Source organism: Hemiscyllium ocellatum, chromosome 14, assembly GCF_020745735.1.
Source record: "Hemiscyllium ocellatum isolate sHemOce1 chromosome 14, sHemOce1.pat.X.cur, whole genome shotgun sequence".
NCBI lineage: Eukaryota > Metazoa > Chordata > Chondrichthyes > Orectolobiformes > Hemiscylliidae > Hemiscyllium > Hemiscyllium ocellatum.
Window position 1 is genome coordinate 23,890,934 of NC_083414.1, and position 15,124 is coordinate 23,906,057.

The 15,124-nt window shown below is 41.2% G+C and overlaps 1 protein-coding gene across 2 annotated transcripts; it reads left to right on the forward strand.

Annotated features, from left to right (window-relative positions):
* The first annotated feature begins 8,622 nt into the window (after positions 1 to 8,622).
* LOC132822302 (dual specificity protein phosphatase 7-like) lies at positions 8,623 to 14,031 on the forward strand. Of its 2 annotated transcripts, none has more exons than XM_060835505.1 (3): positions 8,623 to 9,395; positions 10,190 to 10,624; positions 12,139 to 14,031. In XM_060835505.1, exons 1-3 carry the CDS (start codon positions 9,005 to 9,007, stop codon positions 12,444 to 12,446), a joined length of 1,134 nt encoding a protein of 377 aa, XP_060691488.1. In that variant the 5' UTR covers positions 8,623 to 9,004; the 3' UTR covers positions 12,447 to 14,031. The 2 variants fall into 2 exon arrangements, with proteins under 2 accessions (XP_060691488.1, XP_060691489.1); XM_060835506.1 differs by having other exon boundaries at positions 12,135 to 12,203.
* The last annotated feature ends 1,093 nt before the right edge of the window (positions 14,032 to 15,124 follow it).

Here is a 15,124-nt window from a genome sequence, read left to right on the forward strand (position 1 = left end):
AACTTGCTGCTCACCTTTTTATTTACCATCACACATCCTTTTGTTTTCCCTTTCCCTTCCTCACGACTCACTACTTTAATTTCCTAGTTCCTACCAGCTCTGAGTTTCTCATTACGATGCTAAAGTTTCAGTCTTAAATCATATGCTCAAGTCCTGGAATAGATCATACTAAGAGGACAATTTTTATTTGTGCTGAAATAACTGGGTGACAAATTGATTCCACAGCCCATGTCCATGTCCATAACAAACATAACAAAGGGCAGCACAGTGGCTCAGTGATTTACATCACTGCCTCACAGCACAAGCAATCCAGGTTCATTTCCAGCCAATGATGACTGTGTGGAGTTTGCACATTCTCCCCATGTCTGTGTGGGTTTCCTCCCACAACTCGAAGATGTGTAGGCTAGATGGGTTAACCATGGGAAATGCAGGGTTACATGGATAAGATAGAGGAATGGATCTGGGAGGCATGTTCTTTGGAGGATCGGTGGCTTGCCTCCATGCTATAGGGATTATTATGCTGTAAATTTCCTTTTTTTAAGGAAAGTTATCCTTTTGGAGATTTGAAGAATTACATGAACCTGATGGCATTTTTGCACATTGGAGTTACATGTGTGTAAATCCAAAACTTATTTTCTTGTGAAGTAGGGTCTGGTTTGAATATGAAATTCACTGATTCTTCTTTGAAGATAGCGGAATCTAATTTGACTTCATTAAGAATATTGCTGCATGTGTACGTTCTGGAGTACTGCATTGCCTTGGACTATATGCATTGCAATTTGGAGGCACAGGTCATTTTTAAACAGAAACTTACTCTATTCATAACATGAAGAAATGTCTTTAAAGGTTGCTGTTGATAAGCTTTTATAATGTAGATTTCATTTAGTGCTTGGGAGCATTGAATTGCCATATTACAGAGTATGGACATATTTACAAAACCTCAATACTATTTTGCGTTAAATTTAGTTTTTTGCTACAACAATGGTATTAAATACAGTATGTAAGTAAAAGGCTTCCAAAATTAAACCACATCCTCATTATATTGTTGATTATTGCACATTTGTTGAAACAGAAATATTTGCTTCTTTTTAAAAACAAAATTCTGCACAAATTGTGTGATTATTGAATATTCAGCTCCCCTACCCAATGATCCATTGGTTCACACTTTTGGGGTAATTTATTATTGGATGTTAAACTGTAATGCACCATGAATTAACAATTACAATTTGGATTTATTATCTGTATACCTGTTTTATAAACATCACAGTGTTCAGAATGTTTACAAAAACACAGAAATGATCTTAAAATATTGTGAAAGAAACAATATTTTTCAATGGACAATGTAGCTCTGGAGCACATTCCCTCAATCGTTCCGAACATTTGAGTATTGAGGCTAATCATGTACAAACCAGATGACATTGCCGAATTCTCAGTTGTACAAGCTCTGAGTTGCTAAAGTTTATATTTTAGTAACGGAAAATGATTGGACATAGTATTTCAAAGAATTATTGATTCTTGACCTCTTTCCCAAAACAAATCAGAAATTACAGTAAGAGAAACTTTACCTGAGCTTGTAGCTCAGTTTAACATGTGTTTTATTGAGTATCTAGAACATAGAACAGTCCAGCACAATAACAGGCCCTTCGGCCCACGATGTTGGGCTGAACATAATTACAAATTAAATTAATCCTTTCTGCCTGCCCTTGGTCCATGTCCCTGCATTTCTTTCATATTCATGTGCTGACCTAAAAGTCTCTTAAACACCCCCATCGTATCTGCCTCTACCACCACCCTGGAACTGCCTTCCAGGCTTCTATTACTCTCTATGTAAAATACTTGTCCTCACATCTCCTTTGAACTTTCTCCCTCTCACCTTAAATGCATGACCCTAGTTTTAGACATTTCAACTCTGGGAGAAAGATTCTGACTGTCAACCCTATCTATGCATCTCATACTCTTGTAGACTTCTATCAAGTCTGCCTTCAGCATCCACTGCTCCAGAGAAAACAACCTGAGTTTTTCTAGTCTCTCCTCATAGCTCAAACCCTCTAATCCAGGCAGCATCCTGGTAAATCTCTTCTGCACCCTCTTCAAAGCTTCTAATTCCTTCCTGTAATGTGGCAACCAGAATTGAACGCTATACTCTAAATGTGGACTAACCAAAGTCTGATAAAGTTGCAACATGACATCCTGACTCTAGTACTTAATTCCTTAACCAATAAAGGCAAGCATGCCTTCATTACCATTGTATCTACTTGCATGGGCACTTTCAGGGAGCTGCGGACTTGAACCCCAAGATTCTGCTTTACATCATTGCTGGTCAGGGTCCTGTATGCTTTTCCTTAACATTTGATCTCCCAAACTGCAGCACCTCTAATTTAGATGGATTAAACTCCATCTCCCATTTCTACATCCATATCTGCAACTGATTTGTATCCTGCTGTGTCCTTTGACAACCTTCTACACCATCCATAACTCCTTATTTATATCATCTGCAAACTTACTAACCCAACCAACTATGTTTTCTTCCAAGTCATTTGTATATATCACAAACAACAGAGGTCCCAGTACGGATCCATGCAGGACACCATTAATCACAGACTTCCAGCTTGAAAAACACCCTTCCACCATTACCCTCTGCCTTCTATGGGCAAGCCAATTCCCAATTCACATGGTCAAGTTATCATGGATCCAATGCATCTTAATCTTTTGGATGATCCTACCATGAGTGACCTTGTCGAAAGCTTTACTAAAATCCATGTAGATAACATCCACTGTTCTGCCCTTATTGATCACCATCACCTCAAAATATTCAAAATAATTAGCAAAACATGACCTGCCCTGCACAAAGCCATGCTGATTGTCCCTAATTAGGCCATGTTTTTCCAAATGCACATAAATCCTATCAAAGAATTCTCTCCAGTAGGTCCCCAACCATCGAGGTGAGGCTCACCAGTCTATAGTTTCCTGGATTGTCCCTATTTTAAACAGAGGAATAACATTAGCTACTCGCCAGTCCTCCAGAACCTCTCCAGTGGCTAATGAGGGTAAAAAGATCTTGGTCAAGGCCCCAGCAATCTCCTCTCTTGCCTCTCTCAATAACCTGGGGTAGATACCATCGGGCCCTGGAGACTTATCCACCTTAATACTCTTTAAGAGACCTAACACCATTTCTTTCTAGGTTGCAAAATGCCATGGCATATTAGCTCCACGCAAATCTCACAATCATCCATATTCTTCTCCAGTTTTTAATGTATGTATAGAATGCTCTTTAATTCTACTTGCCAAGGTCATTTCATGGCCCCTTCTTGCTCTCCTAATTCCCTGTTCTTTCCTCCTTTCTTCATATTTCTCACAGGCCCTGTCTGAATTTAGCTTCCTAAACCTTACATATGTTTCTTTTTTCCTTTTGACTAAACTCCAAACCTCCTTCATTATCCAAGGGTCCCTTACCTTGCCATCCTTGTCCTTTCTCCTTACTAGAACATGCAGGTCCTGAACTCTCATCAACAGGTCTTTAAACAATTCCCATATGTCAAAGGTTGACTTACCTGATAACAGCTCCTCCCAATTAACAGTCCCTAGTTCCTGCAAAATACTGACATAATTTGCCCTCACCCAATTTAGTCCCTTACCTCAAAAGTTCTTAACTTATCCTTATTCATAGCTATCTTAAAACTGAAGGAGTTGAGAACACTGAAAGGTCAGTCACCTGACCAGGCTCATTAGCCAATACAAGATCCAGTATGACCCCTTCACTAGTTGGACTATCCACATACTATTTCAAGAAACCATCTTGGATGCACTTAATAAATTCTGCTCCATCTAAGGCTCTTGCTGTCAGGGAGTCCCAGTCAATATCGGGGAAGTTAAAGTCACCTACTACAACAACTCTTTTTATTGCATCTTTATCTAATCTGCCTCCATATTTGTTCCTCAATGTCTTGGTGGCTGTTGGAGGGCCTATAGTATAATCCTATTAGAGTGACTGCACCCAATTTATTTTTGAACTCCACTCATATTGCCTCAACAGATGAGCCCTTCAGTATGTCCTTTCTGACTACAGATGTAACATTCTTCCTGATTCGCAATGCAGCTCCTCCACCTCTTTTACCTTCCTCTGTATCTCATCTAAAACAACGAAACCCTGTGAACAGCCAGTCCTGTCCCTCTTTCAATCAAGTCTCTGTAATAGCCACAACATCATAGTCCTATGTACTAATCCAGGCTTTAAACTATCCCAAGAATGCTCCTCAGCAAAGTTTCTATGCCATCCTCTATTGAATGCTCTTCCTCCTGCTTAACACCAGGTTGGGGGGGGTTCTTTCTCAGTCCGCTGATCGGTCGTGGTGAGTGAGCTAACTTCTCCCATAACCAGCTCCTCGGTGAAGTCTCTCTGCTGTCCTCTATTGGATGCCTCAGGTATAGTCCTACTCCACTAACTACCTGACAGAGCAGCGCTTCGAAAATCACAGATGTCTTAAACGATAACACACAGGTATCATCTCTGGACGAGCTGACCAAAGCCCAGGAGTCCCTAGAAAAGGAGAAAACTCCTGGAAGTGACCGCCTACTGGCCGAGTTGCATTCAGCTCTGTGGGACTTGACAGGCCAGGTCCTGCTGCGTGTGTACGACAGTATGCTTCGGCAGGTAGTATGTGCAAATCCATGTGGAAAGGTGTCATCACCTTCATCTGTGGAACGAGGAGAGGGAGGAAATTAAAAATGGTAACCAATTTAATTGCTAAATACAGACTGCAAATCTTGTCTAAGGTCATTGCCAAACAGGTCAGGTCTGCTCTGGGATTGGTGAATCACCTAGACCAAACCTGTGCTGTACCAGAGAGAATGATCTCTGACAGCCTCGTGTTCCTCAGGGATAGAACAAAGAAAATTTATAGCCCAGGAACAGGCCCTTCGGTCCTCCAAGCCTGAGTCGATCCAAATGTACTGTCTAAACCTGTTGGTCAATTCCTAAGCATCTGTATCCCTTTACTCTCCACCTACTCATGCATTTATCCAAACACATCTTAAATGAATCTACTGTGCCTGTCTCTACCACCTCTGCTGGCAACGCGTTCCAAACGCCCACCTCTGTGTGAAGTACTTGTCACGTGTATCCCCCTTAAACTTTCCACCTCTCACCTTGAAAGCATGACCTCTCGTTATTGAATCCTTCACCCTGGGAAAAACCTTGTCTCTATCCACCCAGTCTATACCCTTCATGATTGTATAAACCTCAATCTCCTTTTTTTCTCATGAAAACAAACCTAACCTACTCAACCTTTCTTCATAGCTAGCATCTTCCATACCAGGCAACATCCTCATAAACCTTCTCTGCACCCCCTCCTAAATGCACCACCTCATATTTGTCTGGATTGAAATCCATCTACCACTTTTCCTTCCAACTCTCCAGTCTATCTATGTCTTCCTATATTCTGTGACAGTCCCTTATTCCTTCTGCTACTCCACCATTCCTTGTGTCATCTGCAAACTTGCTGATCATACCAATAATGACTTCTTCCAGATCATTTATGTATATTACAAACAACAGTGGCTCCAACACTCATCCCTGTGGAATACCACTGGTCACCTTTCTCCATTTCGAGAAACTCCCTTCAACTACTACTCTCTGTCTCCTGTTGCTCAACCAGTTCTTTATCCACCTGGCTAGAACACCCTGCACACTATATGACTTCACTTTCTCCATGAGTATACCATGGAAAACCTTATCAAACTCCTTACTAAAGTCCATGTATATGACATCAAGAGCCCTTCCTTCATCTATCAATTTGATAGGATATGAGGGGTGGATGTCTGCCTCATCAGCCTGGACCAGAGGAAGGCCTGTAACAGGATATTGCAAACCTATGTGTGGGGCAAAGTCTCCTTCTGGAATTTGCCTTTGAACGGGAGCTCTGGAGAGAGATGCAGCAGTTTTCATTGGGGTTCATCCCAAGCAGCTCGATGACTCTGCTGTATGATGTGTTTCCTGGGATGTGCATCAAGGCAAACGTGGAATACCGGGAGAACTAGTCATTTGGATACAGAACTGGCTCAAAGGTAGAAGACAGAGGGTGGTGGCGGAGGGTTGTTTTTCAGACTGGTGGCCTGTGATCAGTGGAGTGCCACAAGGATCAGTGCTGGGACCTCTACTTTTTGTCATTTACATAAATGATTTGGATGTGAACATAAGAGGTGCAGTTAGTAAGTTTGCAGATGACACCAAAATTGGAGGTGTAGTGGACAGCAAAGAGGGTTACCTCAGATTACAAAAGGATCTGGACCAGATGGGCCAATGGGCTAAGTGGCAGATGGAGTTTAATTCAGATAAATGCGAAGTGCTGCATTTTGGGAAAGCAAATCTTAGCAGGACACATACACTTAATGGTAAGATCCTAGGGAGTGTTGCTGAACAAAGAGACCTTGGAGTGCAGGTTCATAGCTCCTTGAAAGTGGAGTCGCAGGTAGATAGAATAGTGAAGAAGGCATTTGATATGCTTTCCTTTATTGGTCAGAGGATTGAGTACAGGAGTTGGGAGGTCATGTTGCGGCTGTAAGGACATTGGTTAGGCCACTGTTGGAATATTGTGCACAATTCTGGTCTCCTTTTTATTGGAAAGATGTTGTGAAACTTGAAAGGGTTCAGAAAAGATTTACAAGGATGTTGCCAGGGTTGTAGGATTTGAGCTATAGGGAGAGACTGAACAGGCTGGGGCTGTTTTCCCTGGAGCGTTGGAGGCTGAGGGGTGACCTTATAGAGGTTTACAAAATTATGAGGGGCATGGATAGGATAAATAGACAAAGTCTTTTCCCTGAGATCGGGGAGACCACAACTAGAGGGCATAGGTTTAGGGGGAGAGGGGAAAGATATAAAAGAGACCTAAGGGGCAATGTTTTCACGCAGAGGGTGGTATGTGTATGGAATGAGCTGCCAGAGGATGTGGTGGAGGCTGGTACATTTGCAACATTTAAGAGGCATTTGGATGGGTATATGAATAGGAAGGGTTTGGAGGGATAGGGGCTGGGTGCAGGCAGGTGGGACTAGCTTGGGTTGGGATATCTGGTCGGCATGGACAGATTGGACTGAAGGGTCTGTTTCCATGCTGTACATCTCTTATGACACTATGACTATCGACTCGCTAAAAGATGCTCTTTCATCTGTCTGAAACTTGTCAGACTTCCAGAGCAAGGAGTTGACCTTCACAGGGTGTTAAAAAGTGTGGCGCTGGAAAAGCACAGCAGGTCAGGCAGCATCCCAGCAGCAGCAGAATCGATGTTTCGGGCATGAGCCCTTCATCATGTATGGGATGATGGAGGGCTTACACCAAAAACCTCAACTCTCCTGCTCCTAGAATGTGCCAGACCTGTTGTGCTCTTCCAGCGCTACACCTTTTACTCTGATCCCTAGCATCTGCAGTCCTCACTTTCTCCTTGACAGGATGTTGCAGACTGGCACATTCCAAGGTCCAGGACTTTGTGCTGAGGGACGCAGTAAAGCTTGGAGCAGGTGCTGCCAAAGTGCAACGGGGAAAGACCATCATATAAGGTCTTTCTGTCAAAGTTAAATGGCAATCTGTTCAGGCATTGGATCCTCCCGATGCCTCAAATATACGTAAATATTGTCTTGTACCAGTAAGAAATGCCTTGGTCTGTTGGCTGGATAGGGTCAAACTCCAAATTTTGTTTGTTTCCTCATCTGCTCCTGTACAGAACTGAAGTGCTTCAGTGACCATGCATATAAAGATATTTTTATGAATAAAGTAAATTTTTGTAATGAAAAAAAAGTTTTCCAACAGCTGACACTACAGAGAAATTATAAATAGGTTCCCCCTTTTAGAAGAACGAAACAAGAATGTCGCACTTCAGCAACTCGAATACAAAGCAAGAAGTTGCTAATCCTGTTATGGATGGTGTTTCAGATTGTTTTACAGGAAATCGCATTATAACCATCCGTTGCAGGAAATCGTTTTGAAACTTCCCTGGAGGCGGGCCAAAACCAAGTTGAGTGTTGACACCCGTTCCTTGAGCAGTATCATATTCAGGCACTGCATTAAATACATTTACTTTGCGCATATGCCCTTTGGGCTGCAAACATTTTATCTGCGCCTCACTACCATGACAGCCGCCTACTGATTCACTCTTTTACCCTTCACAACGATGAAATGTCAGAGGAACCCTTTGGGAACTTTAAGTGACTGTGCGATGAGCAATAATTAATGGCTTGTTAGTAAGATTAGTTAGTGTGTACACACGACCTGATTGATGTCCCCATCTTGTACTTTCATTAATAAGATCGCACAGGCAAGTTGCTCATTGACTCGCACCAATCCCGCGCTTTCTCCGCCCAAACAAAGAGATACAGTCGGATGGTTGCCATGGAGACGTGACTCTGCGGCTCTCCGATTGGTCCTTTCCCTTTTGGATACATTCGCTTGGGAATTCGAGGGCGGGGCCACCGCCTCCCACCTTGCTCGCTACCGATTGAGCGGCGCCGGAATCACGGCGGCTGGTGATTGGCGGAAGGGGAGGGCCGTGTTCGGGGAGGGGCGGGGGCTGGGCACGGTCCCACCCGCCGATCGCGATTGGTGGATGTGTCTGTCACTCAGGAAGCGTCATTGAGGCAGCGCTCCCTTAATTCGGGGAGTTGGGTGGAGAGAATGAACACACTCGGGCATCGGTGATACTGAGCTGGTTCTTTCAGCGTTAGCGTGAACTGCACAGGAGATGGTCAATGAAGAGCAGCCGGACCAGACGAGTACTTCCAGTTGCAAGGACTATCGCTTGATAATCTCTCCCGACCCTTTCAAAGAGGACTTGTTCCTGAATGTTCGCCCCTTTGGAGCAGCGTTTGTATTAACTCCTCTTTAAAGGAACACACGATTGCATTTAGTCTTTGCCTTTTTTTAAAAAAGGGGGTGGGGGGCGGGAGGGTTTGTGAGGGCACCGTTCCAGTTCAGAGCAAGACACTGGCCCATCGGCGATTCCCATAAAGGTTTTCCTCATGAAAAATCAGCTTTTCTGTACTACCTCGGCCATGGCGATGAACAAGAGTGTCGACTGGCTCCAGGAGCAACTGGAATCCGGGGAGGCGAGTCTGCTGCTGCTTGACTGCCGCTCTCACGAGCTGTACGAGTCCTCGCACATCGAGTCGGCCATCAATGTGGTCATCCCGGGGCTGATGCTCAGGAGGCTCAAGAAGGGCAACCTGCCCATCAAGTCGCTGATCCCTAACAACGAGGACAAGGAGAAATTCGTCAAACGGTGCAGGACTGATACCGTCATCCTGTACGATGAGGGCACGATTGATTGGCACGAAAACGGTGCGAGTTCTGTCCTGGGCTTGTTATTACAGAAATTAAGAGACGATGGCTGCAAGGCTTATTACCTAGAGGGTAAGACTAGAAACATCCTCCCAACTGTAACCAAACCAAAAAGAAACTCCTGCTAAAGGAAAGATCAACTTTTAAGTTGTTTTTCCTATCCACGACCATTCATTTCCCCTACTTATGAACAAATAAATTTAAAAATAACTTGTTTTCCAATTACGCTGTTCCTTTATTCAAACGTTGTGCGATAATAATGCCTCAAAAGGCACTCTGATGAACTTTAAACATAGACTGTTTGGGCAGAAGTCACCAGTTGCATGCCCCCGACCACTCTTGATTGTGTTTTGGATGGAGTGACACTGAGTAGTGAAACTTTATTTGGGGGGGTTAAAAAAAATCACTCGCGCCAGTTTACCAGACGTGCCTTAAACTTGGGAAATAATTTTAGGGCTTCCCCCCCTTAATGTGTTGGAGTTTGTGTATGTTTTATGTGTGCGTGCGCGCGCGCGCCTGTGTGTGCGCTGTATATTCATACAGTGTTCCGAGGCGAATACCAAGTCCGTGCGATTTTTGGGGAAAGAGAAACAAAATCTTTCCACTTAAATTCCAAAATGGCTCCGCCATGTTGTCTTGGTTGAGTAAAATCCGCGTTTTCATGAATGAAGGACTCTTTTGGTGGTTTGTTTTAAATCAACAGGAGCAGGGTTGTCACATAATACCCAAGTACAGGTTTATATCATCATAACCTTTTACATTTTAGAGAGTTGACTGTTTTAATAGGATGCTCTTGAAATGATCAGTAGTACAATGGTTAGCTTCTATTTACAACTCCTGGTCTCTCTCTCTCTCGCACACCACAGGGGGCTTTAATAAGTTTCAGACTGAATATCTAGAACATTGCGAGACCAACCTGGATTGTTCCTGCCCCAGCAGTTCGCCTCCCGTCTCGGTGCTTGGTCTGGGAGGACTTCGAATAAGTTCCGACTGCTCTGACGGGGAGTCTGACGCCGACCGAGAACCCAACAGCGCGACCGAGTCCGAAGGCAGTCCCTTGCCAAATAATCAGCCAGCTTTCCCCGTCCAAATTTTACCGTATTTGTACCTCGGGTGTGCCAAAGATTCGACCAACCTGGATGTCCTGGGAAAGTATGGTATCAAATACATTCTGAATGTAACCCCTAACCTTCCCAACATGTTTGAAAATGACGGGCAGTTTAAGTACAAGCAGATTCCAATCTCAGACCACTGGAGCCAGAATCTTTCTCAGTTCTTCCCAGAAGCAATTTCTTTCATAGGTGAGCATTCATTTTTTAAAAAAAATATAAGGTTTCTACATCATAGTCCGTGTGTTAGGAGGAGCTGAATTGATCTGCTCTTGAGCTCCTCCATCATCCTTCAAACTTGTACTTGTATGTGCGTATTTCCTCACCAGCTAAACAGTACATCTGTTAAGAAATAGAATTCAAAAGTAATGTATTATTGAGGCAACTGACGGTGTGTATTCTTAAGAATATACAAATTTACAAATTTGAATAGCATAATCTTAGATTTTTTTTAAAAAAAGGTACTGGAGCATTGAAGATGCCAATTTCTGAATAAATCTGGAAATTAGACTTGGTCTAATTGATCTGTTTCCTACTTTTTCATGCAATCAATCTTGTTCTATTTATTTTAGTTAATGTGAAATTACTCATGAGTTACTGTTGTAAAATAGCTATTTTATGTTTTTTGTTTGAGCATGTTGATGAATCTTCTTTATTCTAAGTAATAGTGCATAGACTAAGTCTTACTGTTTTAGTGTTAGTTGCACTTTTTACTGTTGTCTTTTTGGAATGATAACTTGTTTTCAAATATTGAACACTGTTGAAATCTGACGAAACTACTTGGGAAGGGGAAACTTTACAATTGGGTTCAAAGAAAACCAGAAAATATTTAAACAGCCATGTTTATATCTTGAGATGGCTTTCTTCTTAAACCTAAAATGGCTTAATTATGGTCTGCCCTTCCTTCATTTGTCTTTGTCTTCAGTTTTAACCTTGGTTTAAGCAGCCTACCTGAGTCAGTTTTGTGGCTTTAGATTGTAATCCTTATATGCAAGTTTATCTTGGTTCTCAGGCATTGGAAATCAACATGATTCATTTTAAGCAATGATCCATCCTATAATTTGAAGTAGCATTTTTATCCTTATCTGGATAATGTATTCTCTGCACATGGCTAAAAAGCCAGAATGTCAACCACTTAAAGGCCCAAGTGGAAGTATTCCCCTTTCCCTCGCTTTCTCTACACAATCAACTTGCTCATCCAAATATCTGCAGTTATACTTTAGAATTTTGGTAAAACTAATGATTATGTTTATATCTTTAATTCAGACAATTCATTTTTACAAAATTAATTCATATATTGAATTACAAAATGACATGTTTAAACTGGAAAATCCAAAGTCTCTCACACACACACACACACACACACACACACACACACACACACACACAATTGCTCCCACTTGTACAGGAGTGGGGACAGTAAACTGCTTTCTTTGGCTTTTGTTTCAGTTGAGTGCAGAACATTAGCTTTTAAATTGTTGTTGGACTTCTAAAATGTTGACTAACTGAATATTCAATAGCAAAATTAACATTATTGTGAATAGATTTTTCAATTGTTTGGAAGTGGCTGGAACATTTCTTGATGTTAAGTAATGCACTTTGGTTAATACACAATGTGGAAAAAAAATAATTATATAGGATACAAGATTTTTAGTTAGAATCAGTATCATTGTAATTAATTTTTTTTTATATTTATTTTGAGATAGATGAAGCCAGATCCAAGAAGTGTGGAATCCTAGTTCATTGCTTAGCTGGGATTAGCAGGTCAGTCACTGTGACTGTTGCATATCTAATGCAGAAATTGAACCTATCCCTGAATGACGCTTATGATTTTGTAAAAAGGAAAAAATCCAACATCTCTCCGAACTTCAACTTCATGGGGCAGCTTTTAGACTTTGAAAGGACTCTAGGACTTACCAGTCCTTGTGACAACAGGGCACCTAAAGAGCAGATGTATTTCACCACTCCTACCAACCACAACGTTTTCCAGCTGGAATCTCTCGAGTCAACATGAAGAACAGAACATGTGCAAGTCTTTATCCTAAGCATTTGAAAAGCTTGTCATCAGGCAATTATTTTGGGGTAAACTGGTCTGACCAGGTTGGTGTATCTGATCACTGTTTGGAGAGCTCGCTATCTCATGTCTTCCCGATTTAAAGTAATCGGGCGAAATGTACTGATGCTCATCAAAGAGTGGGTTTTCAGCCTCAAGGTATTAAAGTTTTGGGAGGAATAGATTTGAGTGCAGTTATTTGTGACAGCTCATTTAAGCACAAAAACTGGCAATGAAACCCACTACCTATTTGCTGGATAAATGTGATGAAAGACATGGGCACTTGGACATCTCCATGAAGGTGCCATCCCAGTACTCTTCTGATTTGCATTTTGAGTTAGTTTTACTCTACAAAATGTAGGGTTTCTGTTTCTTTCCCTCAAGTAACCAGACTGTTGTACAAGCAGTTATTGTTCAGTCACATTTTTATGATTGTTTTCTATGTTGTTTGTTGACCTAATGCAGTTTGCACAGTTGTGAAGCCTTCAAGTCACGGCACTTCACTGGTACTCCACAGAGAGAACGGACACTTCGTTGTAGTAGGCATCTAGCAAATGTGAATGGAGCAGACCTGGATCGTGCCTTGAGTTTTGTAGGAAGTTAGCAGTGCAAGAAGATAGTTTAATTTGTTTCCCTTAAACTCAAAGCTGAAGAAAATGGGCCTTTGTAGAAGCCCTGAACCAATTACTTTACGGCATGCTTGAGGTTGCCCTGGCTGTGCGCAGTCAACAGGCTGTGATTAATGCCAAACAGCTGGGCTAAATCAGATCCAGGTCAGTCTGTCAGTGGGAAGTAATTGTAGATGCCAGCACTTATCTTGCATATTACATACTGATTTTTTTTCCCTCTACTGTTGCTGCTACTCTTGAGGTCCCAGAGAGTTGAAATAGAAACATTATTGAGCTGCAAATAATAGAAACCAAGGTTACTGTAGTGTTATACCTGGGTGGAAAATTGTCTAAGGCTTCAGCTTTGGCTGACCTCGTAACCTATTTCAGCATTTTTTTTGTATGTTCTCTTTTAATGTATTGAAAATCCACTGAGATGCTTGGTATTAAAATGACTTTGAGGTAATTTGTATTGATGACCGAAGCTTTTGGGTCCAAATTTCTGCAATATTTTGTGCATTCTGTTTCCTTTTTATATATAAAAAAAAATCCAATTTTCTTGGCCTTTTTTTTGTGGAGGAATGTTAATGTGATCGTGTAAGATACAAAGAAAAGGTTTAGCAGTTCAAAGAACACAGGCATTATTTGGGGGAGGGGGTATCGGTTCATTACAAAATGGATCATTTTGCATCTTACCTCACTGAGGACATTCAGGGATTATGAAAATGCATCAATTATCGTGTTACAGCTGAGTGGATTTTGTAAAGCTTTCGTGCTGTACATGGTTGAGATGCATACATGTTTCAAAATGAGCTTGGTAGAGGGTAGTTTTTGCTTTCTGATTTATGAAGGAAAAACTCTATATTGTATAGTATTCTGAACCAATACAACACATGTTTATACTGCAAATAAAATATTGAATTATTTTTTCTTTAAAAGTTGTGTCAAATTTGTGTCCACTTCATTTCTTAAACTCATTGGGACATGAATTACATTGGTAAGGCGATATGTTTTGCCTCTCCATGGGTTTTCTTGAGGGCATGAAGAGTTAACTGTGTATATTTCAGGAATAAAAGTACATACAGCAGTTTCTGAAAGAGATTAGTAAATCAGTTTTGTTTTTACAGTCATTTACTGAATTCAGTTTCACAGCTTATGACCTCTGGGTTGTCAATATGGTACTGCAACCACTAGACTACTATCCTTTTGTTTTAACAATTTTTTTTTCTCTCTGGTAGTTCCTGTTTTTGTCGGGTTTTTTTTGATTTTGCTGCCTCTTCCTGTTCATTAAGTTAATGTCTTGTACTAAAGTTTCTCTTCAGGATTTCCTTTCTTTTGTTTTGAATCTCTGGCATATGCACTGTTTATTAGCATCTGATGTTAGCCAATTGAAAATGGTAGCTATCACTTTTTCAAGGTTGTGTAGTTTACATTAAATACTGATGTCCTTAGTAAGATGTAGCTTTTATCTTTAATCAGTCTGTTACTGACTTTTTTTTTGCAATGGCACTAAGCTTGGTCTTGACCATTTTAAGCTCCTTTACAATTTTGATGCCATGTATACTTGCTTTTAGGCACTTGGGCATTTAATAAAGTGTACTGTAATTGTTAAGTGTTTTTTTTGGAGGGCTGCACGTGCCTAAATTGGACCTAGCCCATTCTCCCTGGGGTGTCTCTTTTTAAATTTGACAATCCTGTGATTATTATCAAGGAGTTTGGCCTCCATGATGTCTCTTATTGTCAGACCCTCCATTTGGTTGAGTGAAAAGAAGGGAAGATAGAATCGCATGCAGAAAATAAATATCAAATATTTAATATTCAATGCATCCTAAATTCATATTTTTTAAAAATTGCTTGTTAGACTTTGGAAATTCTATTGTATGTTTTAATGTCAATGTAAAGCAGTTACATTTCATTTGTTGTGCATGAGCATGTTAAATTGGTGTACACAAATGCTTTCAGTTTGAAATTATGTTTAAATAAGCGTTTTAAGTTTTACATATGCATTACCAAGGGTGCAGTGGTTCTAAC